Source organism: Stylophora pistillata, chromosome 9 (assembly GCF_964205215.1).
Source record: "Stylophora pistillata chromosome 9, jaStyPist1.2, whole genome shotgun sequence".
In the NCBI taxonomy this organism is placed as follows: Eukaryota; Metazoa; Cnidaria; class Anthozoa; order Scleractinia; family Pocilloporidae; genus Stylophora; species Stylophora pistillata.
The window spans coordinates 17,189,782-17,215,043 of NC_142527.1; the positions used below are offsets into that span (position 1 = coordinate 17,189,782).

At 41.2% G+C, this 25,262-nt stretch overlaps 3 protein-coding genes across 4 annotated transcripts in view; 1 reads left to right on the forward strand and 2 right to left on the reverse strand.

Annotated features, from left to right (window-relative positions):
• Positions 1-24,952, forward strand: LOC111334317 (uncharacterized). Of its 2 annotated transcripts, XM_022940016.2 has the most exons (13): positions 1-48; positions 264-360; positions 2,518-3,380; positions 3,619-3,760; positions 3,964-4,171; positions 4,557-4,756; positions 5,341-5,561; positions 6,022-6,177; positions 7,634-7,817; positions 16,797-17,037; positions 17,199-17,447; positions 17,812-17,945; positions 22,717-24,952. In XM_022940016.2, exons 2-13 carry the CDS (start codon positions 328-330, stop codon positions 23,503-23,505), a joined length of 3,420 nt encoding a protein of 1,139 aa, XP_022795751.1. In that variant the 5' UTR covers positions 1-48; positions 264-327; the 3' UTR covers positions 23,506-24,952. The 2 variants fall into 2 exon arrangements, with proteins under 2 accessions (XP_022795751.1, XP_088588413.1); XM_088732287.1 differs by lacking the exons at positions 1-48; positions 264-360 and adding an exon at positions 435-901.
• The window catches only part of LOC148723568 (uncharacterized), a 401,859-nt gene that overhangs the window by 153,114 nt on the left and 223,483 nt on the right, over positions 1-25,262 (reverse strand). The window lies entirely within an intron of this gene.
• LOC111334318 (arfaptin-2) lies at positions 11,782-16,146 on the reverse strand. The gene is given in 3 exon segments (XM_088732298.1): positions 11,782-12,797; positions 13,359-14,053; positions 15,995-16,146. Coding segments are annotated over 3 exon segments (888 nt in total). The 5' UTR covers positions 16,035-16,146; the 3' UTR covers positions 11,782-12,644.

Sequence of the window (25,262 nt, forward strand, 5' to 3'; positions counted from 1 at the left end):
CACCGCTGACCGAAACGCAGGCTCTAGAGACGACAAACGGATCGTGAGGTATTTCGCCATTGTCAAAACTCCTAAACAGCTGGGAAATGTCGAAGAAGAAACAAGATAAACTGCAACGTACCTTTAGATATTTCGCCTGAATACAATTAACTTAACATTTTGATCGACCGATCCAGGAACTTAGTGCATGAATGTCCGACTATTTCTCTCGAACCCTCTCCACATGCTTGGTTAACTTTTAGGTTTTCTCTCCTTTCATTTAGGTTTTCCTCGATTTCCCTTTAGATCTACCTGAAAGAAACTTCTTTTTGGGCGAGGAATTTCTGGATGCTTACTAATTTACGCAGTCAGAAGCGAAAGGTAGTGAAATTAAAAATTAAATCAAAATATTTACAACGTCACTATGGAGACTAATTATGGATTAAACACATATATCTTTACCATCAAAATATTTACAACGTCACTATGAAGACTAATTATGGATTAAACACATATATCTTCACCGTCAGCCATGAAACATTTGGTTTAAGTATACCAAATGTTTAACGTCTGATGGCAAATCTTTCAAACGTACTTGAAAGGTTTAATTTGCGAGTCTTATTCACACGAAAATTCTAATCTGATTGCTCGACCTGTAATGATAACAGAAAAGATAGACATCGAAATTGAAACTCAGTCTGGGGTTTTTCCCTCCCGCAATGGCGTCACACTTGTGATCAAGCTGACTTTATCAAACCAGCAAATGCTCCCTGTCTGCACTGTGCACAAGGGAAATGTTGGCAATGGACAAATTTTTTTAAAGACACCGCGAAGACTGGAATTACAGGAAAGAGCATCGGTCCCCATAACATTAGTTAGACAAGGAATTTCAAAGCGCTTGGGAGTCAACTTTAAAAACATGGTAACGACTTGGGAATGTTGTACATATTTTAACCGTTTACCGGAATATTGGAGTGTTTCACTGAGGTGTTTGGAACTCGAGTTTCAGTTAGAACACTACCTAAGCAGGGTCGAAATCACGAGAAATCAGGCTCACTAGACCGTTCGAAAACTAAAATATTCGAACCTTAACAAAAACGGTTGCAGATTTCGAATTTGTTGTAAGGCAGCGCTACAGCATGTGATTGTACGCTTTTTCTCCTCGTTTTCTGCAGCAGCGCTATGAGCGAAGTTCATCGGAATCCACAGAACTGAGCATTACTTCAGGCAACTGCTTACATAGCCCAAATTTGCATACAGTCAAGAGTTTGCATAATGATTCCTTGCCAATATCAAGAATGCAATCTCTCTCTCTATCTATATATATGGTATAGGTTGAAAAGATGTGAAATCGATTACGTTTACATTACAGTTCTGTTTCGAGATGTTCTTTTCAACCCATAGTACATTATTATTATTACCGCTCCGCAACTCGAGCACCTTTTGCGTTTAGCGAGATATTCTTACAAACATGAATATATAAATATATATATATATATAGAAATAGATATAGATATTGATATATATAAAGATTTACCGACTACTTTATTGGACTATTTTACCATCTAGCAAAAAAGTTTGATTCGAACAAGAAACGAATCTCACAGTCAAAAGTCATAATCTTTGGTCGATTGAGCAGATGTAGAGATCAGAAAGTCACGCAACGAGGCGACTGGGTTTTTTCCCCTAAATGATTACTTTCCATCTGCTGGTTCATTTCCTCTTGAGTTTCTGCCGCCTTAAAATCATAATTATTACAACAGATGTTTATTTAAGAACGCTCGAAGCGGAATCAAGGTTGTAGTAGCCAGCTAAAGTCACGTTATTTCATACCATTTGCTAGTAGATAACCGGAAATAGTACATGAAGACTGAGGTAACCAACGAGGAATCTATTTAAAATTCCACTTTGGAATTTACTCCCGTTTTGACGTTCACTGATTTGGAACGATTACATCATGGTTATAACTTTCGACATCCATAAACGTGTAATCCGTCCAGGGATGCCCAAGCTAGTTTTCCTTTCACTCCACCTGGGCATCCCTTTGGATTTTATTCCACAAAAGAAATTGGAGGTGACGCTTTTAATGAAATTCATTGATTATTAGCTGTTGTGACAATAATTACCATACCATATACCATGGTCAGAAGTGAAATTTTTCAAAGATTAAGACCAAGCGGTATTTTTCAGTCTAAAAAAAACTTAAATAAAACAAAGAGAAGGTTGAAAGCGATCAAAGTGTGAAAACTATGGAAAGTGAGTGAAAAACAATAGCTGTGAAATCATTGGAATATATCATGCATAATTCCAAAGATCGCAAAATTGTGTAGATAAAAGTTTTTACCCCAATATATCCTAGCTGTACGGAATGGTTGCACGATCCAAAACACTCGATTTCCTTTTTTCATTGTACTTTTGAACTTTACGCTAAGTTGAATGTTCAAGTAAAATAAACAAAAAAAAGGGAACAAAACAAAGTAGCAAATACTTAAAGAACAGCAGAGACTGACTACAACTTTGATAAAACTTGACTTTCAGGAAAACAAGATGAAGACGATGCTCGAGCTGTTGAAAGAGAGTCGCAAATTAGTTAAGTTAATCAGGCACTATTTTCCAGCAAAAGTTCATGCTCCCATGATTCCACATCGTCGTGGATTTTATCAGCGTAAAGAAGATAAAGAAGTTATGAACACATTGAGACGCCTTTGCAAAAATGATAATTTCTCGCGCGTGAAGACCCTGATTTTACACGGGCCAGCAGGTCACGGTAAAGTGCCTTGCGCAGCAAATTTGATGGATCACCTCTACACTAAGCCTGTACGCTCGCGATTCTTCTGGAACAAAGTGTGGAATTATCGAAACAGACCAACAATCCTGGGGACAGTTAAAGCAACAAATAAAGCAACGATGTTCGAAAGTTTCTGTAGACTTGCCAAAGAAATCGGTTTGACTGAACAGGCCAAGGCTGCAAATCAGGAACTATCACTTCTCAGCAGAACATCAGAAGGAAGGCAATACCACATAAATCTTCAAAACCAATGCCAAGAAAATGCCTATGACAAACCTTTGAAACAAATTTACGAAGAAGTTATGAATACCTTGAGATGCCAGGGTTCCTGGGTACTATTGATAGAAGGTGTCGAAGAAGATAGGCTTAGTCACCAACAGTTTTGGCCGTCGCCAGGTGATGCAAGCTTTGGAAATGGTCTGGTCATCATGACTACTACAGATTCCAAGTTATTTCAAGAGGAAGGAGATGACTATCCGTTGGCGAAGGTGTTCATTGGTAAAATGACTAAAAAAGATGCAGTTAGATTTCTTGCGAAAAAAAGTGGTATTCCCGTAGCTGTTGCTGAACGCTTTGCAAATCTGGCACGTTGCATTCCCCAGGATATAGCAAAGTGAGTTCCTTTATCTTCTAAATAAAAGCTAAAGCTAAAAGGATCGAATTGAGAACCTTAAAAGTTATTTATAATCCTCTCCACAATCAAGCAATTAATGTATGAGTTGACCATTCAATCAAAATCATACTTTCCACAAATTATCAATTCGTGTTACCCCATAACTCATCAGAGACCATTCCTTTCAAAAACATCTTTGGAGTTTGTAAGTCTGTAATTTCAATGCTTCCAATTTCAGGTTAGGAGCTTTTATGAGAGAATACAAAGAAGAGACGAATAAACAACTAACTTTTGGAAATTTACCCCCACCACCGGAAGATGATACATTTCCTCAGTATATGATAATGATGATGGAATTAACACGTGAAAATCAAACACAGGTAAGATCAAAATATTTTTTGTTTAACTTGCAGCAAGGAGAGCCAAACAGCCAGGTCCAAGAATTGCGATTTTAGAAAAATATTCAAAACTTTACCGGGCGACCTCTTGACTACTTAGATTAATGGTTGAGCTGGTCTTTCTTCAATTAGTCGGTTAGGCAGTGTTCTAATCACTAACATGTTTAGTTCTCATTTATCCTCAGCTGTTAAAATTCTTGGCCTGCTGTTCAAGTGAGAACTACTTGCCCCTAGAAATTCTAGAGAGAGGTATTGCAGGTCCATTGGAAGAAGCAAATTTCAGAAAATTTGTCGATCTTAGTGAGAGAGAGGAAATTAAAGTGGTGACCATTCATCCCAGAGACCTCGCCATGCTCAGAGATATACTCAGTGGACAACGCCAAAATGATACTGGTTAGTTGCAAGTAACACTTCATAACGCTCGTTCAGCTCTTTCAAATAATGAAAGAAATGGCTGACAGAATATGCAATTCCTAGTTGCATTAGGAACCGACTCGAGAATGAAGGCAATCACCGGATCCTCCTTCTATCTTTAGCCAAAATATTCTAGGTTTAGATTATAGTGGGGGAAAACCTTGTTAGATTAGTAATATAGATCATTCTCTCTATTTCCCTCCACTGCTAATTCCAGACTTTATTGTTCTAATGTTGCAATTGTTCTACTCCTTTTGACAACGACATGCCCTCTCACTTTTTCCTCTCTTGGTGTTCATAAATCGTATTTTCTTTTAAGACGAAGATGTTATTCACTTACCTTTCTCCTTCTTTATTTTTGTAGAAAAAACGTGGACGTACGTATTAAACTTTGTCTTCCAAAAAAAAAAAGGCAACATAAACGCTCCTACGTTGTCGTGTCTCGATGTCTCACACGTGATAAAATGCCTAAGCGATGTATGCAAAGATGCCCTACATTACAACAGGGACAAAGACTTCAAATTGCTGCGCCTCGTTTTACCGCATCTAGAGGAAGCTGTGAAGGTATGCAATGAAGCAGCCGTTCCTGCAATAAATTTCCACTGATCTGAGGTTGGGAAGAAAAAAGCGTAAGAAATTCGCCGTTATCACCCTTTTTTGCAAAACCTGAGGCACAAATGACTGGGAGCTCTAGGTTGTGGTACTGGAAAAAATTAATATTTTCAGTCGTGTAATTTTGACGCAGATGTAAGCTGGGTTAAGCAGAACTGGGTTTCTTTAATGCACAAAAAGTGGTCTAGCATCGCCGGCAATTATACGGCGGCCGAGAAAATGAAATGTAAAGGAAACCACAAAGGACAAAATAAACCGCGTTTTTAATGAATTTGGCGTGTTCCACAGGGAGGAAATGAAAGGTAGAATTTGTAAAAGTTCAAACAGAATTGTCAATATGACCTACTGTGAGCCAGCAGTTTTGCTGATAAATATCTGATAAAGTAGACAGGGGCGTTTGTAGCAAATACACAGCTGCACTAATTTTAAATGAAATCAGGTGTGGCCTTCCGTAGACAAGGACAAATGCAGATCAGTGGGGGTGAATGATACATTTATACGTAAATAACAAAGAAAAAAACTGTTTTTCCTTAAAGCTCAGGGACAAATTAAAACTAGAAGGAGAATTCGACCCCATCGTCCTGGCTAACGGACATGCCTGTCTTGGAGAAGGTTTGCTCATCAATGGCAGGCCTGGGGAAGCAAGAGAGAACCTGAATATTGCACTGGATCTCTTCAAGAACTATGAAGGCGCGGAGAATGTACAACTTGACCTGGCTAATGTGTGTCACTTCCTGGGAGAAGCGCACAGCAACAGGTACTAGTTAAATCCATATATTCTGCGGGAATCCGGCAAAGGCCCAAATTTTCAACATCGACATCACATATTCATTTTACGGAAATATTTCGTATAAGTTGATCATTTTTTGAAAAATGCTCGTTGTTTCGCCTTATCTTAAATTCTAAAAATCCAACTTCTGACATTTTGATAAGAAAATAGAATTTCTTCTCCTAACCACCTGTAACTGAAGTAGTATTCACTAAAAATGCAGCTAGGTTTTGAGTCGCAATTCAATCATTATGGAGATAACGAAAGCTTTGAAAAAAAACCAACAAATTCATTCATGCCCGACCAAAATTCAATCTTGTTTGGTCAATTTGGTTTATCATAAGTTTGGAAATTTACTACAGAGTACTTCGACTGATGGTTCGAATTGCAGGCACAGATTCTTTTAACTAATATCGCATGCCTTCTGGATTAATTTACAAATTTATAGTCACCTCGCGAGCCCGTGGGAAGGAGTAATTTATCTAGACATAGCCTTGGAAATGAAAGAGGGGTTCTACAAAGCAGAGGATCACCCACAGATTGCTTTGACCCTACGAAGTCTTGGAAATGTATTAAACGAACTGGGAAGACACACTGAAGCTATGTAAGTATCGAAGGCAGTTAATTATGATCGAGAATCGTCCATCTCCATCTAAGACTATTTTCGCAAATCGCTCATATTTTTCCCGGATATAAACTTTAGTAAGTTATTTTCATAAATCATTTTTAAAGATCCAGCGAATTTTTTATCTTCAGAAAATGATAATAAATTCGAAAAAGCAATCAAATGGGGATACCGTCTCCCGGTTAGCTCAATGAATAGAGCGCTGGAGTGTTGTGCGGGAGGTCGAGGGTTCGAGTCCCCGCCGGACCAACAATCAGGGTCTTAAAATAATTGAGAAGAATTTGCTGCCTTTCTATAACATCAAGAAATGGTTAGATTTTCTAGTCTTCTCGGATAGGGACGAATAAATGGAGGTCCCGTCTCCTGCAGGGTTGGGGTAGGAGACGTTAATTTCCCACACACGAGATTACTGTGTGATGGATGTCCTCCCCTGGGTGGGATGGGTGGGAAGGTGAGATCGATGGACTGAAGCGGCTGCCGTAGGCGCCTGATATGCTGACGTCTGTTCTCAACCTTAAACTGCACCCGTAATTCAGCCTTAGGCTGCAAGCGGTTAGAAATACTATATTATTATTATTATTACGCTCGACAGAATGTCCAAAATAAGCTGTTAGACAAAGCGGTTCTTAAGTTAAAATTACCTTAGTTAACGTAAAACGTTGTAAAAAGTTTAATCAGACGTCCTTCTCTGGTCTACTTTACAATTTTTAAACGTTCACAATAAAGTGATCATGACGAGACACTCCGTACCACTTCTATCCAACGACAACAAATGACAACGGCGACGAAATGTGAGGAATGTTTTAAAAATGTTCCAGGTACTTAATTTTCTTAAAGCCGTAAAAAGCCAGTTTGAGGATTCCCTTGCTAGTCTCGAACTCAGGACGCATCACTCTCAAAAAACTTGAATTTCGTGAACAGAAATAAAGCCGTAAAAAGCCAGTTTGAGGATTCCCTTGCTAGTCTCGAACTCAGGACGCATCACTCTCAAAAAACTTGAATTTCGTGAACAGAAATAAAAGAAAATCACTCAAGATAGTAACTGTCTTTTTCATTAACCCTAGCTAGCCCAATGATAGATGTGCCTGTGTAGGATATGTAGCTTGTTATGACAAGCAGAGGCACTTAGAAAACCATTGTCTTATCAGTAACAGCAGGAATTTTTTACTTTTTCAAAAGCCAGAAAGATACTTGGCAGGCAACGAAATATTACCTCTGCCTAGGTTTTACTTCAAAAATTACGTTCGGGGCAAATTCGATATATTCTCAAATATGTTACGAACGGCTTAACCCTGCGTGACATTTTGAAGCTTGAGTGAAGAAGGCTAGCGAGAAATCTGCAAAGGGTTTGACCCTGATTATTAGATGAAGGTTAAGAATAGTATGCCAAGGTAATTCTTTCTAATGTGTTTTACAAAAATCGCTTTTGTCTCAGTAACTTCATCGAGAGAGCCCTGAAGATTTATGACGGTAAAGAAAACTTCAAACAGGAGTATGGTTTCACCCTAAGTGCATTGGGATCTTCGTACCGCTACCTTGGACGGTATGCTGATGCAGAACACTACCTAAAGAAGGCTCTCAAAATCTTTGAGTCCGTCGAATCACCAAGCGAACTAAGGGTAATATAATACTAAGCAATAACTTACCTTTAGGGTATAGTTAAAGTTAGTTCCAGCCTTGTTACATTTTCCCTTCCCTAATATTATTGTTTATCACATCACTGAAAGCGCCCCTGGCCAAGATGAAGGGAATCCTGGTTTCTGATTGGCTACCCGAGCGAGTGAGATGGGCCTATCTTGCCGCTCGCGATTGCCCGCTTTGATCCTGCGCAAGAAAAAAATTGCGTGGAGCGGACTTACAAAGTTCGTAACTTTGGGACTATGTCGGTAGTGAAATTGCAAAAATCGGTAGAGGACTGTCAAAACTAAGAAAAATTAAACGATCCTCTTAGGTTTATTGTGATACAAACACAGCTGGCTTTCTTTCCCGGCTTTCGAAATAAAGAAGTCATTCTTGATTCTTATTAAAGCGAAACCTTTTTGCTTTATGATAAATCTTTTATTGACCAAGCTTGTCTCGTTCTTTTTTGGGGGTTTTATGGACCTCGACTTCGGTCCATAAAAATGCAAAAAAGGACTCGGCCAATATCCAGTCATCTTCACCTCACGCTTGGTTAATAACGCATATTAATTGGGCTCCAGTCTAACAATTAGTTTGTTCCAGAAATTTCTTTTGTGGCCAGCCTCCATTGATTGTAAGGTCTTTTATCCCGTATTTAAAATAAGTTGGAGAGCTGCTTATTGTTCGTGATTAGTTTAATTAAATAATTTCACGTGAAGTTTATTCTGATGACAACCAAATTGCAGAGATGTTTTTAAAGAAAACTAGGTTTTTTTCAAGGTGGTTGCAACGAAACTTAGCGAAATATTAACTCATCATCCAGAAATAGTTTGGCATTGCTCCACCCACGCTTTGTAATCTCTATCCGGTGAAAGTCCGTAACTCTGACTCGGCTGACGATTTCACTAAACAAATGATATTACTTGTGATATTGTGTTTGGTGTAATGACTTCCCGTAAAGATACCATCATCTTTCCTCCATCTTTCCTCCAGCAACTTCTTTTGAATATCTTCCATTGTTGTCTTTTGAAAATTAATTCTTAATTTATTTTGGTTCGTCTCCAATTCGAGGTCTGGCTTCATAAGAATAGTGCATTCCAGTGTTCTTCTTCCTCTACACGGTCTTTTCAGCTGTGTTACGCAATTTCACCATCGACGTTTAGAGGTTTCCGTGTTTGCTATCCTTTACCCGGGTTCACCACTCAGCCTTGGTAGTGGATTTTCGTCGTTTACAGTATCTTAGTTAAGAACAAGTCTCTGTCAGAATCGCTCCGACGAAGGGCTAACGCTCGAAACGTCAGCTTTTGTAATCGTTACGGTGGCCAATTTACCACTTCAACTTTGTTGATATATCCAAGTTATTTCGTTACTCCCACCGACGCAGCCCCAAACAGTTTCTTTCGAAACTATCAGCCTTTATTCATCTGTAAGAATCAAACATCTTGAAAAGTGAAAATTTTCAACCCCCCCTTCAAATTTTGCAGGCAGCTAGTCACTCAGGGGGAATGCACAAAAATGCCCTTTTTAAAGGTTGCAGCACTTGTTGCCATGGTAACAACGGCTGCTTGTTCGAGGCCAAGAGATTATTTATCTCGGTACAGTTTCGGTCATTTTTGATGTAGGGTAAAACAGTGAAAACGTTTATCTGAATTTCTCCAAAAGTACACCGATTCTGGAACTGAAACCACCCACCTAGTTGGTTATAATATTCTACTTTTTAAATATGTAAAAATCTCTGCAGGCCGGCCTCTACTTTTCATACGGGCAACTCGCGAACGAAGCTCAAAAATCAGATGTTGCATAATTTGGCGATGTTTACATCTAATGTTTTCAACAACAAACATCTCAGACAAATGAAACGTGTAGGCTTGGAAAGAATGTTATCTTATGAGCAATATCCCGAAGAGAAATCTCGCCTCAGGTTGTCATCTTTGAAAAAAAGTTGATTAGCCTTTATGGAGGGCTACACGACGTAACCTCAAATCGTGTGCATATCATCCAGATGATTCCGAGCGCTGCACATTATGATTTCATTAAATCTTCATGACCAAAAACTGTACCGAGATAAATAATCTATTGGTGTGTTCACATTCACTCCCAGGGAAAATTGAATGCATCAAAGTAAAGACAAATGATATCACTATATATGGTAGAAGTACCAATCTGTAATGTTGTATTTAGTTTGAGATAGAGAAATAAACATTTTACTTTTTTTGAGATGTTTTTGTTTGAAAATGAGGCCCCAGGCCTCCAACAAGCAGCCGTTGTTACCATGGTAAGAAGTGCTGCAACCTTTAAAAAGGGCATTTTTGTGCATCCTCCCTGAGTGACTAACTGCATGCAAAATTTGAAGAGGGGTTGAAAATTTTCATTTCCCAAGATGATTGATTCTTACAGACTTAAATAGGCTCTGTCACTGATTTTGTACTGGCCTTCCGAATACTAAAGTTTAATCTTCCAGTTGTGGTGATACACCGTTTAAACTTCATTACCTGGGGAACGTTTAAATGCGAAACAAAACCAGTGAGTAAAAATCTTCTCTTAGAATGGAGCACAAGGTTGAATGGCTTCAAAAACCCGCTCTTGAGTTTCTCACTTATCCCTTCTGGCAATTGGGTGAGCGAATTTTATTAATGCTGCTGCGTTAGTTTCGGCCCTTTCTTTTCTTATTCTGGGCTTTTGAAGGCGCGGTTGTATTTAAATCTCCCGCTTCAGTGCTCACGAATAATTCATGTCTAGGCATTCTGAACGATGGTTGAAATCGTGTCCCAAACGAGCAACGGGAAATTACAGTGAGAGCATTCGAAGCCTTCGAGGGGGATCGGATCCTCATAAAGACTACCTTTTGGTGACGGATGCGCTGGGTGTAAAGCGTAACACAGCTAGGAGCATTGTGGCAACGTACATCCGAAAGGGACATACGCATGAGAGATCACGTGGTAGCTGCAATAAGGTGAAGGTGGATGAAGAAATGAATGAGATAGTGGATGCGAACAACATGCTTATTTTGAGTGAGATTAATCAGGGGTCTCCTGGAATACTTCTAGCTAAGCCACACGACAATACTGTTGGAAAAACCCTTGACGGTATGCTGATACGTATTAGACTTGCAAGGCCACTACCAGCTGACTGAAACAGGCCGGATGTCATCCAAAGTCGAGCTGATTACAGAAACTGCTTCATGACGAACAGAATTCCTCATCACTGCGTATTTATCGATTAATGCGGATACAACATACTGCTATAAGCCATGGTCGAGCAAGAGTTGGTGAAAGAGCTTTGGTCGGCGTGGGAGAAATGTATCGATAACTTCGGCCGTGTTTCCAAACGCTGGCTTGGTCCATTACACTAGTGCAGCCGGTTGGTGGAATGAATGGACGAGCGTTCAATGACTCTCTGGCTATAGCTCGACGCCAACTCAACCCGGACGAGCGGGTTTATATAATATACGATGGAGCTCCAGAATATCGAAACGCTGTTAAACTAGCAGTAGAATCCAGAGCTTTTAAAGTCTTAAAAGACTTTGCCAGCTTACAGCCCCTTACTCCACATAGTGGGAAATACGATCAGTGCCTTCAAAGTGGTGATAAAGGCAGAAATGTCAAGACCCGCAGTTTAGCTACAGTTAAACGATGGAGAAGAGGCAAGACGGCAGGGTATTCTTATAGGAAACTACCGTCGACAAATTCTTTCAAGAATGATAAGTTTATGCAAACCTGTAAACCACGATATCTTAGAAGGGAGCATATCGAAGGATGAGCATAAAAGTACATAGACTTCTCTCATTACCCTAGGAAGAGGAAGTAATTGTTGATACATCGGCTTTAACTATTGTTGTTTCCATTTAAGTGAAACTACATTCGGTGGCCAATTTACAATTTCAAATTAGTTGATAAAACCAAATTATATTTGCCTTCAGTTAATGAATGTTCCTCTTTATATGAAAATCGTTATTGATCACTCTAAAATTGGAACGCTTGTTTATTCTCCAAGCATTATTACACATTCATTGTAATGACTGATTTTTGTGCTCTAATGAAATTATGTTCTGGCAATGGAGGGCAAAAGGTGTAGTTGCCCATTCTGGTGTGCGCCGTTCGGTACAAGAGCAGGCCCCACAGGTTACTCTACATATCTAATCAGACGCTATTACTTATTTGTCAAAAAGATACACACAAAACTATTCTTAAATAATATATTTGAACACTGGACGAGGAAGTCTTCAAGATTCGCTTTTTATGAGACTAAACGGATCCCGACTTACAAAAGTACGATGAATTGTTATTTCAACCTAGCTTGATGTGAATGGAAATGATTCTCATTCACAACATGTTACGTTATCTAAGATAATTGTCTCTACTCATCCTCCATGATAATTAACAATTATTCCACGAGCGCGCGTTGGATATGAGATGATAGATAGCCAACGAGGCATGTAGCGCCGAGTTGGCTATATTCATCTCATATCCAACAAGCGCGAGTCAAATAATTGTTTTATTAAAAACGTTAAATTGAATTATTAAATTTTATTAAATTTTTAGCTCCCTTTTAATTTTAAGCTGACACGTACGCTTACCATATTTGTAGATTATGGTATATTGGCTGATATAGCATAATGGCTACGCCAATAAAAAGTCTTGAATTGCATTATCCAATGATCTAGTTTTTAATAATACTACGCGCCTCGTTGGCTATCTATCATCTCATATCCAACGCGCGCTCGTGGAATAATTGTTAATTATGCCGATATATAAACTTTCTGGCAATGTGATATGTAGAGTGCCACAATGCCCTTAGTTTGTTTCTGATGCTATGGTGGCATTCCTTCAATGCTCTAGGATAAATGGCTGTTTGTTATCGTTGTTCTTGTATTTGTTAAGAAATTCCTTCATACTGTCATCCAGGGTCCCTTTGTTACCAGCAAAGTAAGCAGTGGTTGCATTTTGGAGGAGTGACAATTGTTTATTCATAACTTTTACCTGATGAGGAAGTAGGTTAAACAGACAGATAGCAAAACTAATCCAAAATGACCACATACAACATACAACATACAATTAGGCATTCCTCACTACAACGAAACATTGGTACTCAAAACCTGTGATGAATTCTGCTAGATTTCCATGTCACTGACCCAGAGATACAGCCCCCAAAGCAACGCTCACAGTTTATGAATTGCACGCTCCTACAAGAGGAACAGTTCTGGCTCAGACTTTGCAAGGCATTTGCGACCTCGAACAAGAAATCGTAAATATGACTTTCACATTTTCTAAACGCCCCCAATTTGTCCTAATTTCAATAAAAGTTATTTCCGTTGATTATTGAAAATGTATCAGGTTAGATATACCGTAATTAAATGGAAATGAGTGGCATCTTCAAAGAAATTCAGATTTCGTGAATGCCTCGGATGAAACCCTGAATAAGTTCTTTAATGTTCTATTTTCAAAAGGAGACTTTGCTGAGAATTTTCTCATTTTAACCCGCTGAGCTTATTGCGGTGGTGAGAAAGCGAACTGTAAGCTGGACAAAAATAGCAAAAATACGTTGTTTTCTTCTAAAAATCTGAGTTTGATCGCTAAATCGCCCCGAAGTCAGCCAAATTTTTCTTTTTGGACATCATACTTCTGCTTTGCCTCTTTAGCTTTCAGAACTGTCGCTGCTGTTCTTGGTCCAGCTTGGATGGATTCTAGGTCTGTTCTGTAAGCATCATATTCTATTCTGGCAAATTCATAAGCTTTCGCTGTCATGATGGAATCCTCTATGGTTTTGTGCACCAAAGTCGTCAAGTTGGACGTAAAAAACTTAAGTGCCCCAAGAAGAACTTCTCCATTCTTAACCAGTAATCTTTGGTACTCAGCATTGCAGTTCAAGTCACCCTGAAGTTCTGATGATTTCACCCCTAAATCTGCAAAGGCATCGGCAAGACCTCTTTGACTCTGAACCATATTCTGTAAATGGTTTGTCATCTGTTTCGCCAGTTTTAGAACATTAACGTACTTAACTTGAGTTTCTTTTAACAGAAGAATTTGTCCTTCAAGTTCTTTGTCCACAGTCCTTGTACCTTTACCTAAACGTTCAGAAAGATACTGTCTGGTAAATTTATATGTTGAGATACTCCATTTCCCTAAGTGATCTATTTTCTGAGACGTATTTGCTCGAATTAGAGCTTGTGAAGTGGGATGACCACTTGAAGACGTCCCTTCAGATGACTGCCATGGCGCTGGTGATGTGGCAGGCCCTGTTGAGAAATGGTTAGGGAAAAGCGTAAACGATGTTAGCAAAAAGTTGTGCCAATAACTGAAGATAAACTACCTCAGATGAAGTCTTGTCCCTCAATTGATTACCAGTACAAAAATGAAGACAATGGAATTTACTTAAATTAGTACACAAAGCTTTGTATAGACCGTTTTGGCCTGAGTATTTGCACTTAAATGTAGACAAGCCATCCAGGAATTTAATATTTACCGGTGGTACACAATTACAAATCCAACTGATAGCAAATAATTTTCAAGACCACGCAGTTGCTCTTTTCGATAAGCTCTAGAGAATTCTTAGAAACACAGTGGACCGTGTCATTTTTAGCAGAGGTAAAATGCTTCCTACTTAACAAAGCTAAAGCAACTAGAACATGTTAACCTCCTCAATTAGTGAACCAGTTTCTTCCAATTATTATTATTTTAGCTATTCTTTCGTCACTATATCATTTTAATTGGTCGGGAGGTTGCTAAGCACGAAAGAAGCGTGAGAGTCGCACGAGGCGATAGTTGAGTGCGACTCTAGCTTCTTGAGTGCTTAGCAAACTTCCCGAGTGCATCCATAACCCGATGGTTGCACGATTCACGTTATCCATTTCTTTTTCAACATTGAGCCTTACAAACATCTTTCGTTTCGTGTATAAATATTTATTGAAATTCGTTCTGTTTACACGAATGCAAAAGCACAATCAACGCGCGAAAATGTTCATTCAAAAAATTGGCAAAGCAACACAGCAACAGTTTTCTTGAATCATCGCGGTGAGATAGTTCGCGTTTTTCGATCTCAGACCAATAAACAATTTCAAACTGCTCAGTAAACCTAAATATTGAACTGGCAACAAGCGAAAGTGCTGTCAGTAAAACTTCGTCTCAGTCAGGGGTCGGTTTCCCGGAGAATCGAAGACTAACTGCACTTTCTAAAAAGAGCAATCTTGGTAAATCGCTGAAACACACTCTTTACAATTGCTGCAGCTATTTATTACTCACCTCGAAAGGTTGATACAGACCAGTTCGTTGTTTTCTTGTTATTCTCTGAGTGTCTTTGTTCAACCAGCTGATTAAGCTCCTGCTTGCTTAAGTTCGCAAATCTCGAACTCTTAGCTCGAGGTCCGTCAAAAAAATTGAACTCGAAATTTGGCAGCTCACAAGAATTATCTTCCTTATCTCTGGAAAAACTACATGATTTTTCCATATTTCACGAGCGAAAAAAAAACACAAAAATCAGGAATTATGTTGTAAGAAGGGACGAAAAAAGTTGCCGTGAAAAAAAGAAAAGCAAAACAAACTGACGTCAGCGTGCAACCCAGGGGTAAATGGATCGAGCATATTAGCCAATCAGAGCTCGCGCTTTTGTAAAGCTATGTTATAATGGAGATTAAAGATTTTCAGAGACGACAATTCCTACTTACTGAGCGTGTTCCTTTACTGCACCCCATGGACTATGTGTCGTCATTGAACACTTCTTAATTCGCCTTTTGATGTGTGGTTGTGCGTGCCAAAAATACCGATGCATACGATACGATGCTGATGCAGAAATTGTTTCTCTGCCGATTTATTTGCGTTTGTTTTCAATTGTGCATATTAACGTAGAATTTAAGAAGTAAACTTTTTTAAAATAGTGAGCGTGGAAGCGGATCTTTTCCCAGATCGTACAACTACGAAATGATAATTTACAGAATGATACCAGTTTTTCTAATTCATCTCTGTAACACATACATGAACTTAACATGCCTCCAACATTTGTAGAAAACAGCTCTCTGATAAAGATGTGGATTTAGCACTAATAGGATAGAATAGGTAACTTGTCACGTTTCTCATTATTAGCCTCTTAACAATCGCAATATTTTTACATGTTTGTCGTTGGTTGGTCTCTGGCAACATATGACCAAAGAATGCTTCAAAAGAAGCATTTTGTTCCTGCTTACCTCTGGAGGCTTTGTTGGAATCCTTTGTCGCAGACATCATCTTTAAAAAACACGGACTTAGTATCCTTCGTCAAGCTACAAGTTTAGAAATCACATGCGCGCAGTGAATTTGAACAAGCAAGGGCACCGGTACCCGCAACTACCTGTAGCACAGCTTGCGACAGAATGGCAAGACTATTACGGGAAGAAGCCATTGACTCCCACGGGTTGTTTAAAAGGCGCAAAAAAGAGTAGATATCACAAACACACTGACTTAGCCAAAGAGAATATTATGCAAGAGTTGCAGCGTACTCGTGACGTAAATTATGGTGGGAGCGAACGGCCATGATCGAAACGAAACTTTAGTAAATAGCGGGGAAAAAAATTCACGAATATTCCACACAAGACCCTTTAAACACAAATTGAACTCGAAATAATGTTTTTCAAGATAAGTGGAAAGTGTCTTTCAAAATTTTGAAGTATGCTTACAATAAACAAGAGTTTTGTAACTAATTTTCTCACTCAGTCGCTTGGAGGGAAAGAAATCTGGCATCAATATCTTTTGCATGTCTCTGTCGAAGAAAATTTTAAACCACGCAACCTTTGGGTAATATCAGAATAAACTGGCATGAAGTGGTAAAGGTATAAAGTAGAAGAGTCGAAAAACTTAAAGATGGCTACTTAAATGGTCACCTAAGCCACATGGTACTAATCCAGTGTTGTTTTAAAGATAACCGGTAGGACACATCTAACCGACTGTAATTATTTGGCTTGAACGGATCAAGTGAGTAAACGGTCTCAATCTAAGAAACTTACCTTTCAGATTGGCGTAACACTCAGCCGTTTGGCATCTGTGCATAGAAACATGGACAAACTAGGTGAAAGCATAGCTTCCTTGGAAATGGCACTTAAAAAGTTTGGATACAACGACATTTACAGTGCTGTTATCTTATCAAAGCTGAGCGTGGTGTACTGCTACAAGGGGGATTTTGAAAAAAGTGTTGAGCTTGCTGATAAAGCTAAAAAAATTTCAGATGAACGATATGGCACAAAAAGTCATCCCGGTAGGTTGTTGTTAATTTCCATCGTATTCTCCACAAAGTTATCTTTTTTGTCATTGATTAAACCAGAGAGGTTAATTTATTCAGATGTCTTAATCGCACCGTTAGCCAGTGGCATTATTCTTTCAGAAATTATAAACTTGAGAGGATCATTTTTATTACAGCTAAAGCTACAACATTGCTGAATTTTGGACATGCACAAAGCGACGTGGGAGATGTAGAAGATGCAGTGAATCATCTTAAAGTGGCCTTAGATATAAACAAGGCAATCCGCGGTAATAACCATCCCATTGTGGCCACCAACTATAATTACTTGTCTTATGGGTACTTACAGATGGGAAAGTTTCAGCAAGCCAAGGAAGAGCTACAAAACGCTAGACAGGTTATGGACAATTACTCTCGCTCCCACCCAGGTAATAGGCAACAGTGTTACTTTGAACAGCACGACATTTACTCTTAAATCGTAGAAATGGATTTAGTTTCGAGCATCCTTCATACTTCATAACGAGGAGAGGGTATCTCCCATTTTTTTAGAAGGACCTGTCCCACTTTAACTGCTTTTTTGTGCAAAAGCTAAAAAAAGATTGACTGGAGAGGGGTTACCCTTCAACCTGAATAAAGCTCGAGATTGGACCCAGATAAGATGCTAAACTGAGGAGTCCCTTAAGATCTCAGCTCTCCAGCACATTTAATTTTTTGATGTTAACGTAAATCAGGGACTTTTCAATCGAAAAACACAACAACGTATGAACAGTGCGACTATTTTTTTCTTTAAAGAGGTAGCTAATACTCTAAAGAGGCTTAGCAAGGTCTGCTTGATCCTGGGAGAAGCCGTCGAAAGTGCGGAGGTAGCTAACCGTGCTCTCCAAATCTATAAAGAAACGTACGCAGATACTGTGGAACATAGAGAGGTAAGCCAAAAGACACTGCTTTGTTGGTGCCTAAAAATTTCGACTATGAATTTTCTCTTTTGTTTGGAAGAAGCCCTTTTGTCTTATGTCTAGGTATATTTCAAACGAAAACTTATCTTGCGATATAAACAGCTGGCCTTTTGATTTAATTGGTAACTGTTTTTTAATTATATGCCGGTTATGGATATAGGGCCCTTTTTCAACCTTTTTTTCTCTTCAACGTGCCAAATTTAACAAATAGATTTGATGTGGCTGTGAGTCTATTCAGTAATAGATCACAGTGAGTTAAGAATAAAAAAGTGGCACACAAGGCGCATCCCAGTGTGTCACTGATGTTCTAGCACACAAGGCGCAGCCCAGTGTATCACTGATGTTCTGGCAGACACGGCACAACCCAGTGTGTCACTGATGCTCTGGCACACAGGGCGCAGCCCAGTGTGTCACTGATGTTCTGGCACACAGGGCGCAGCCCAGTGTGTTACTGATGTTCTGGCACACAAGGCGCAGCGCAGGGTGTCACTGATGTTCTGGCACACAAGGCACAGCCCAGTGTGTCACTGATGTTCTGGCAGACACAGCGCAGGCCAGTCTGTCACTGATGTTCTAGCACACAAGGCGCAGCCCAGTGCGTCACTGATGTTTTAGCACACAGGGCGCAGCCCAGTGTGTCGCTGATGTTCTGCCACACAAGGCGCGGCCCACTGTGTCACTGATGTTCTGGCAGACAAGGCGCAGCCCAGTGTGCCACTGATGTTCTGGCACACAAGGAGCAGCCCAGTGTGATGTTGTGGCACACAAGGCGCAGCTTAGTGTGTCATTGATGTTCTGGCAGACACGGCGCAGCCCAGTGTGTCACTGATGTTCTGGCACACAAGGCGCAGCTCAGTGTGTCACTCATGTTCTGGCACACAAGGCACAGGCCAGTGTGTCATTGATGTTCTGGCAGGCACGGCGCAGGCCAGTGTGTCACTGATGTCTGGCACACAAGGCGCAGCCCAGTGTGTCACTGATGTTCTGGTACACAGGGCGCAGCCCAGTGTGTCGCTCATGTTCTGGCACACAAGGCGCAGCCCAGTGTGTCACTGATGTTCTGGCACACAAGGCGCAGCCCAGTGTGCCACTGATGTTCTGGCAGACAGGGCGCAGCCCAGTGTGATGTTGTGGCACACAAGGCGCAAACCAGTGTGTCATTGAAGTTCTGGCAGACACGGCACAGCCCAGTGTGTCACTGATGTTCTGGCACACAAGGCGGAGCTCAGTGTGTCACTGATTTTCTGGCACACAAGGCACAGGCCAGTGTGTCACTGATGTTCTGGTAGACACGGCGCAGGCCAGTGTGTCACTGATGTTCTGGCACACAATGCGCAGCCCAGTGTGTCACTGATGTTCTGGTACACAGGGCGCAGCCCAGTGTGTCGCTGATGTTCTGGCACACAAGGCGCAGCCCAGTGTGTCACTGATGTTCTGGTAAACAGGGCGCAGCCCAGTGTGTCGTTGAAGTTCTCGCACACAAGGCGCAGCCCAGTGTGTCACTGATGTTCTGGCACACAAGGCGCAGCCCAGTGTGCCTCTGATGTTGTGGCACACAAGGCGCAGCCCAGTGTGATGTTGTGGCATACAAGGCGCAGCCCAGTGTGTCATTGATGTTCTGGCAGACACGGCGCAGCCCAGTGTGTCACTGATGTTCTGGAACACAAGGCGCAGCCCAGTGTGTCACTGATGTTCTAGCAGACAGGGCGCAGCCCAGTGTCACGCTGATGTTCTGGCACACAAGGCGCAGCCCAGTGTGTCACTGATGTTCTGGCACACAAGGCGCAGCCCAGTGTGCCTCTGATGTTGTGGCACACAAGGCGCTGCCCAGTGTGATGTTGTGGCATACAAGGCGCAGCGCAGTGTGTCATTGATGTTCTGGCAGACACGGCGCAGCCCAGTGTGTCACTGATGTTCTGGAACACAAGGCGCATTCCAGTGTGTCACTGATGTTCTAGCAGACAGGGCGCAGCCCAGTGTGTCGCTGATGTTCTGGCGCACAAGGTGCAGCCCAGTGTGTCACTGATGTTCTAGCAGACAGGGCGCAGCCCAGTGTCACGCTGATGTTCTGGCACACAAGGCGCAGCCCAGTGTGTCACTGATGTTCTGGCACACAAGGCGCAGCCCAGTGTGCCTCTGATGTTGTGGCACACAAGGCGCTGCCCAGTGTGATGTTGTGGCATACAAGGCGCAGCGCAGTGTGTCATTGATGTTCTGGCAAACACGGCGCAGCCCAGTGTGTCACTGATGTTCTGGAACACAAGGCGCATTCCAGTGTGTCACTGATGTTCTAGCAGACAGGGCGCAGCCCAGTGTGTCGCTGATGTTCTGGCGCACAAGGTGCAGCCCAGTGTGTCACTGATGTTCTGGCACACAAGGCGCAGCTCAGTGTGCCACTGATGTTCTGGCACACAGGGCGCAGCCCAGTGTGATGTTGTGGCACACAAGGCGCAGCCCAGTGTGTCATTGATGTTCTGGCAGACACGGCGCAGCTCAGTGTGTCACTGATGTTCTGGCACACAAGGCGCACCTCAGTGTGTCACTGATGTTCTGGCACACAAGGCACAGGCCAGTGTGTCACTGATGTTCTAGCAGACACGGCGCAGGGCAGTGTGCCACTGATGTTCTGGATCACAGGGCGCAGCTCAGTGTGATGTTGTGGCACCCAAGCCGCAGACCAGTGTGTCATTGAAGTTCTGGCAGACAGGGTGCAGCCCAGTGTGTCACTGATGTTCTGGCACACTAGGCGCAGCTCAGTGTGTCACTGATGTTCTGGCACACAAGGCACAGGCCAGTGTGTCACTGATGTTCTGGTAGACACGGCGCAGGCCAGTGTTTCACTCATGTTCTTGCACACAAGGCGCAGCCCAGTGTGTCACTGATTTTGTGGTACATAGAGCGCAGCCCAGTGTGTCGCTGATGTTCTGGCACACAAGGCGCAGTCCAGTTTGTCAGTGATGTTCTGGTACACAGGGCGCAGCCCAGTGTGTCGCTGATGTTCTGGCACACAAGGCGCAGCCCAGTGTGTCACTGATCTTCTGGCACACAAGGCGCAGCTCAGTGTGCCTCTGATGTTGTGGCACACAAGGCGCAGCCCAGTGTGATGTTGTGGCATACAAGGCGCAGCCCAGTGTGTCATTGATGTTCTGGCAGACACGGCGCAGCCCAGTGTGTCACTGATGTTCTGGTACACAAGGCGCAGCCCAGTGTGTCACTGATGTTCTGGCACACAAGGCGCAGCCCAGTGTGTCACTGATGTTCTGGCACACAATGCGCAGCCCAGTGTGTCACTGGTGTTCAGGCACACAAGGCGCAGCCCAGTGTGTCACTGATGTTCTGGCAGACACGGCGCAGCCCAGTGTGGCACTGATATTCTGGCACACAGGGCGCAGCCCAGTGTGTTACTGATGTTCTGGCACACAAGGCGCAGCCCAGTGTGTCGCTGATGTTCTGGCACACAAGACACGGGCCAGTGTGTCACTGATGTTCTGGCACACAAGGCGCAGCCCAGTGTGTCACTGATGTTCTGGCAGACACGGCGCAGCCCAATGTGTCACTGATGTTCTGGCAGATAAGGCTCAGCCCAGTGTGGCACTGATGTTCTGGCACGCAAGGCGCAGCCCAGTGTGTCACTGATGTTCTGGCACACACGGCGCAGCCCAGTGTGTCACTGATGTTCTATGATCTATCACTGTACGGCAACAATGAATCTTTTTGTTTTTTCTGATAGAAAAGCAAGTTGTCATCTTGTGTGTTTAATTCAGCTTATCATATAAAAGCCATTGTCTACCGACCGTGAAGACTGTCAGAATTAAATTTTATGAATCAATAGTGAATATGAAAGCGGCGATATTCGCAGTAATGAACACTACTTTAACAGTAATGAAAACAAGGTCTGAAGAAAAATTCAGGCCTTTACGGGGTTTGAATGAATGACCTTAACGATACCAGTGTGGTGCTTGAACAATTGAGCTAACAAGCGAACTAGAAGCTAGTTATGTTAGTTCGTAATAAACCTGTGAAGTGACACATCAATTTATTAAGCCAGAGAAAAGTTTCGTTCAAAGTTCAAAGGTATCGAAGCCTTACAGCTTTCTTATATGGAAAAGATCATGAAAACGTTTGCCTGAGGTCGATCGTGGCATACAGAGGAAATAGCATCAGCAACAGGAATTTCCCGCCAAGGATATATTGCAAGGTTCGATCAAAGTTAGGCTTTTAATTAATTATAAACAGCGTGACAAAAATTGTTAGTAAATATCGATCAAAATAAGAATAAAAACGCGAACGAGAATTGAAAATATTTTACACATCGTGGGGAAACCAAGTCCTTGAATATGATGAATATATGAAGTTCCTTGAAGTTCATGACATTTGATTCCTTTCTCTTAAAAAGATAAAATGACTCGTTACTCCGGCACGTTTACAAATTCAGATATGTGTCGTTTTTGATACAAATTTAGGTCGATCACGAAGTTTATGACTTGTATCGTAACAAGCGAGTCCAGTTTTTCTCCACTCGTTTGCAAACAGATTTAAATTTAAGGCTACTGAAGGGAAGCAACCTCGTATTTTGTATCCTTTTCTTCAACTGTACTAGTCCAGGGCCTTAACTGCGGGCACGAAACTCAGGTAAATGCCCTTTCTATAGGTAAGGTAACAACATAAAGATAAAAGTTGTCTTGACTTTTTGTTGACAATAAGTAAGCGATATAGCACTTTGTTGTATTGTTTATTTCAGGTGCGGAGGGGTGCAGTTCGGGTGGCTTACGCTTGCTCTAAGCTTGGTTTGTTTGACATGGCTGAGGAATATCTCAAAGAGGTAGAACTTGGTTTTCCCACGCGCCATGAATCAAGGTTGCACCCCGAATTTGCCGTATTTCTCAGGAAGAAAACCGAAATTACTTTAGATAGGTACGAATTCCAGTGGTCTTTAAACGAGGTGGACGCCGAAGAAATACTTTCGAAAGGAAACGAGGATTTGCTCGAAGCAGAAAGAATCTTAAGTGATACGTTTCAATTTAAACGACAGATCGCATCGATAAAGAAGGAGAAAGCTCGGTTAAGCATGCTAATGAGAAATTACAGGAATGCATATGAGGACGTTCGTTCAGCTCTAGACAGTCTCCCCCGGAATTGCGATTATTTGAAAGCAGATTTTTTATTGATAAGAAGTGATGCTGAGAAAGGCCTAAATCTGGTTAATAAATCAAAGGTGTCTTTGGAAACAGCTGAAAATATTTATCGAAATATTTTTGGTGATGACCATCCGATGGTTGCAGTTACTTTGCAAAAGCAGTGTTCTCTAAGTTTATATGTCGCGCATAAAAGTGACAAAGGCAAGAACGAAGCGCATAAATATCATGAAGCAAGTCACCAAGTTTGTGAAGTCCTTAAAAGCAACTTGGAGCAACAGCTTACCGATATCCAAACGGATTTTCTCAGAAACTACAGTTTTGACCAACACCCTATTCTTAAACGACAGCAGTCACTTCACAGAAGGTTGACGCGCAATCAAGGTGCTTGGTGAACAAAGGACCATCAAAGAAAAAAAAAAGAAAAAAACATATCATCAGTTCACAGCAGTGACGAAACTTCCGCTTTCTATGTAATTCATGTAGGAAACGGCTGTAGGAACCATTAACTCATGTCACATTATGCCTCACATTATGCACTTATGTGCGATAGTGAAGATGAACCAGACTTAACTTTAGGAGAAGCAGCAGGTTGTTTTAACGCAGGTTTCATTCAAATAGACTTCACTCCTCTCAAGCACTTATGACGAGAGAAAATCAGGATTATCGTGAATTCTAAAAGGTGGTGGAAAGTGGGTGGGAGGGGTGGAGGCTTGAACAAGGCAGTCTCCTGGTTATGGGGAAGGGACCTTGCCTAAAATTAGACGTTTTTTCTCCTTTCCCATGGACAACCAATCTTCACAAACCATTTTAACTAACGATCTTCGCCACTGTGTACCACTATTGATAAACAATTGCATCTGGAAACTTCTTTAAAGTACAAAATTGAAATATAATGATTTCTGCAATACGCTAAGAGGTGCTAAAACTTAAGATATTGTAAAACGTTCTCTGACTGGTTGCTATGGTTGCTAATATACGTTAGTAACCAAGCGTGAGGTCAAGATGGTTGGATATTGGCCAAGTTCTGTTTTTGCATTTTTATGGCTGAGACGAAGTCGATGTTCATAAAAATGCGAAAAAGGAACGAGGGTAATATGCAGCTATCTTGACCGAACAAACTTGATTAATAAAGGATTTATTATATTGCAAAAAAATTTCGCTTCATTAAGAATGAAGAATGGCTTGTTTACTTCGAGAACCAGGAAAGAAAGCCAACTAAGTTTGTAGCACAACAAATTCACGTTTTGTTTTGACTATAGTCTGCCGCCTTTTGCGTTTCCATCGCTGAAATTGTCCAAGAGTTACGAACGTAGTTCTAATTCTATTTTTTTCATACGCAGGATCAATGCGGGCCATCCTGAGCGGGCAAGATGGGCCCATCTTACCCGCTTGGGACTCGCTTCATCTTGGTCACGAGCGCTGCGAGCGACGTAATAAAACTAGTTATTGTCAACAGCTACTTGATATTACTTTGTACTTTTTGACATTACTAGAAGTTTTTAGACTTCCCAAGATTTCTAGTTAGACTAGTAATATCATTCAATCGAGATATTGTTTTGTAATTTCTTTATTTTTTGGGCATTTTACAAAACATTACTCTACTGACAAAGCACTACAGGACTCAGTTACAATGCGTTGCTTACAATAGTTTACTGAGAACACACCACCAACAAAGTATAGTTTAAAGTAAATTTGATTACAGTGGATGACTTACTCTCGATTACTTCCACTTAGTACACAATACTCTACATTTACATTACTTTACGACATATTACACTACTTTCAATATGTTACGTATATAGCGAAATTGTGTGCTTTACAATAAAATTTGACTTCTTATGCTTCTCTGCATTGTTTGGACGACACCCAGCCCACAAAACGATGTGGCAAAAGCTTATTCCATTTCTGAAAATGTTTAGCTAATTTTTTCCGCTTTGTTGCTATCTTCATTTCTACCTGGTATATTTCCCCGATCTTGGCCTTATAATCTCATATAGAGGGGTTCTTAGAATTCAATTTACACTTGTCTATATAAAATTTAGCTGTCAGTATTAGGTGATTTAGAATGAAAGAGTCCTCTTCCGCATTGAAAACTCCAAAAAATAAATCCATTATTGGAAAGGTTTGAAAGTTAACTTGACATTCACCA

Excerpts from the sequence above, each read along its gene's own strand:
- LOC111334317 (XM_088732287.1), top strand. The coding sequence starts at position 638 with ATGATAACAGAAAAGATAGACATCGAAATTGAAACTCAGTCTGGGGTT. Across the intron at positions 17,448-17,811 it reads TTACTCTCGCTCCCACCCAG|AGGTAGCTAATACTCTAAAG; the intron begins GTAATAGGCAAC and ends TTTTCTTTAAAG. Across the intron at positions 17,946-22,716 it reads ATACTGTGGAACATAGAGAG|GTGCGGAGGGGTGCAGTTCG; the intron begins GTAAGCCAAAAG and ends TGTTTATTTCAG.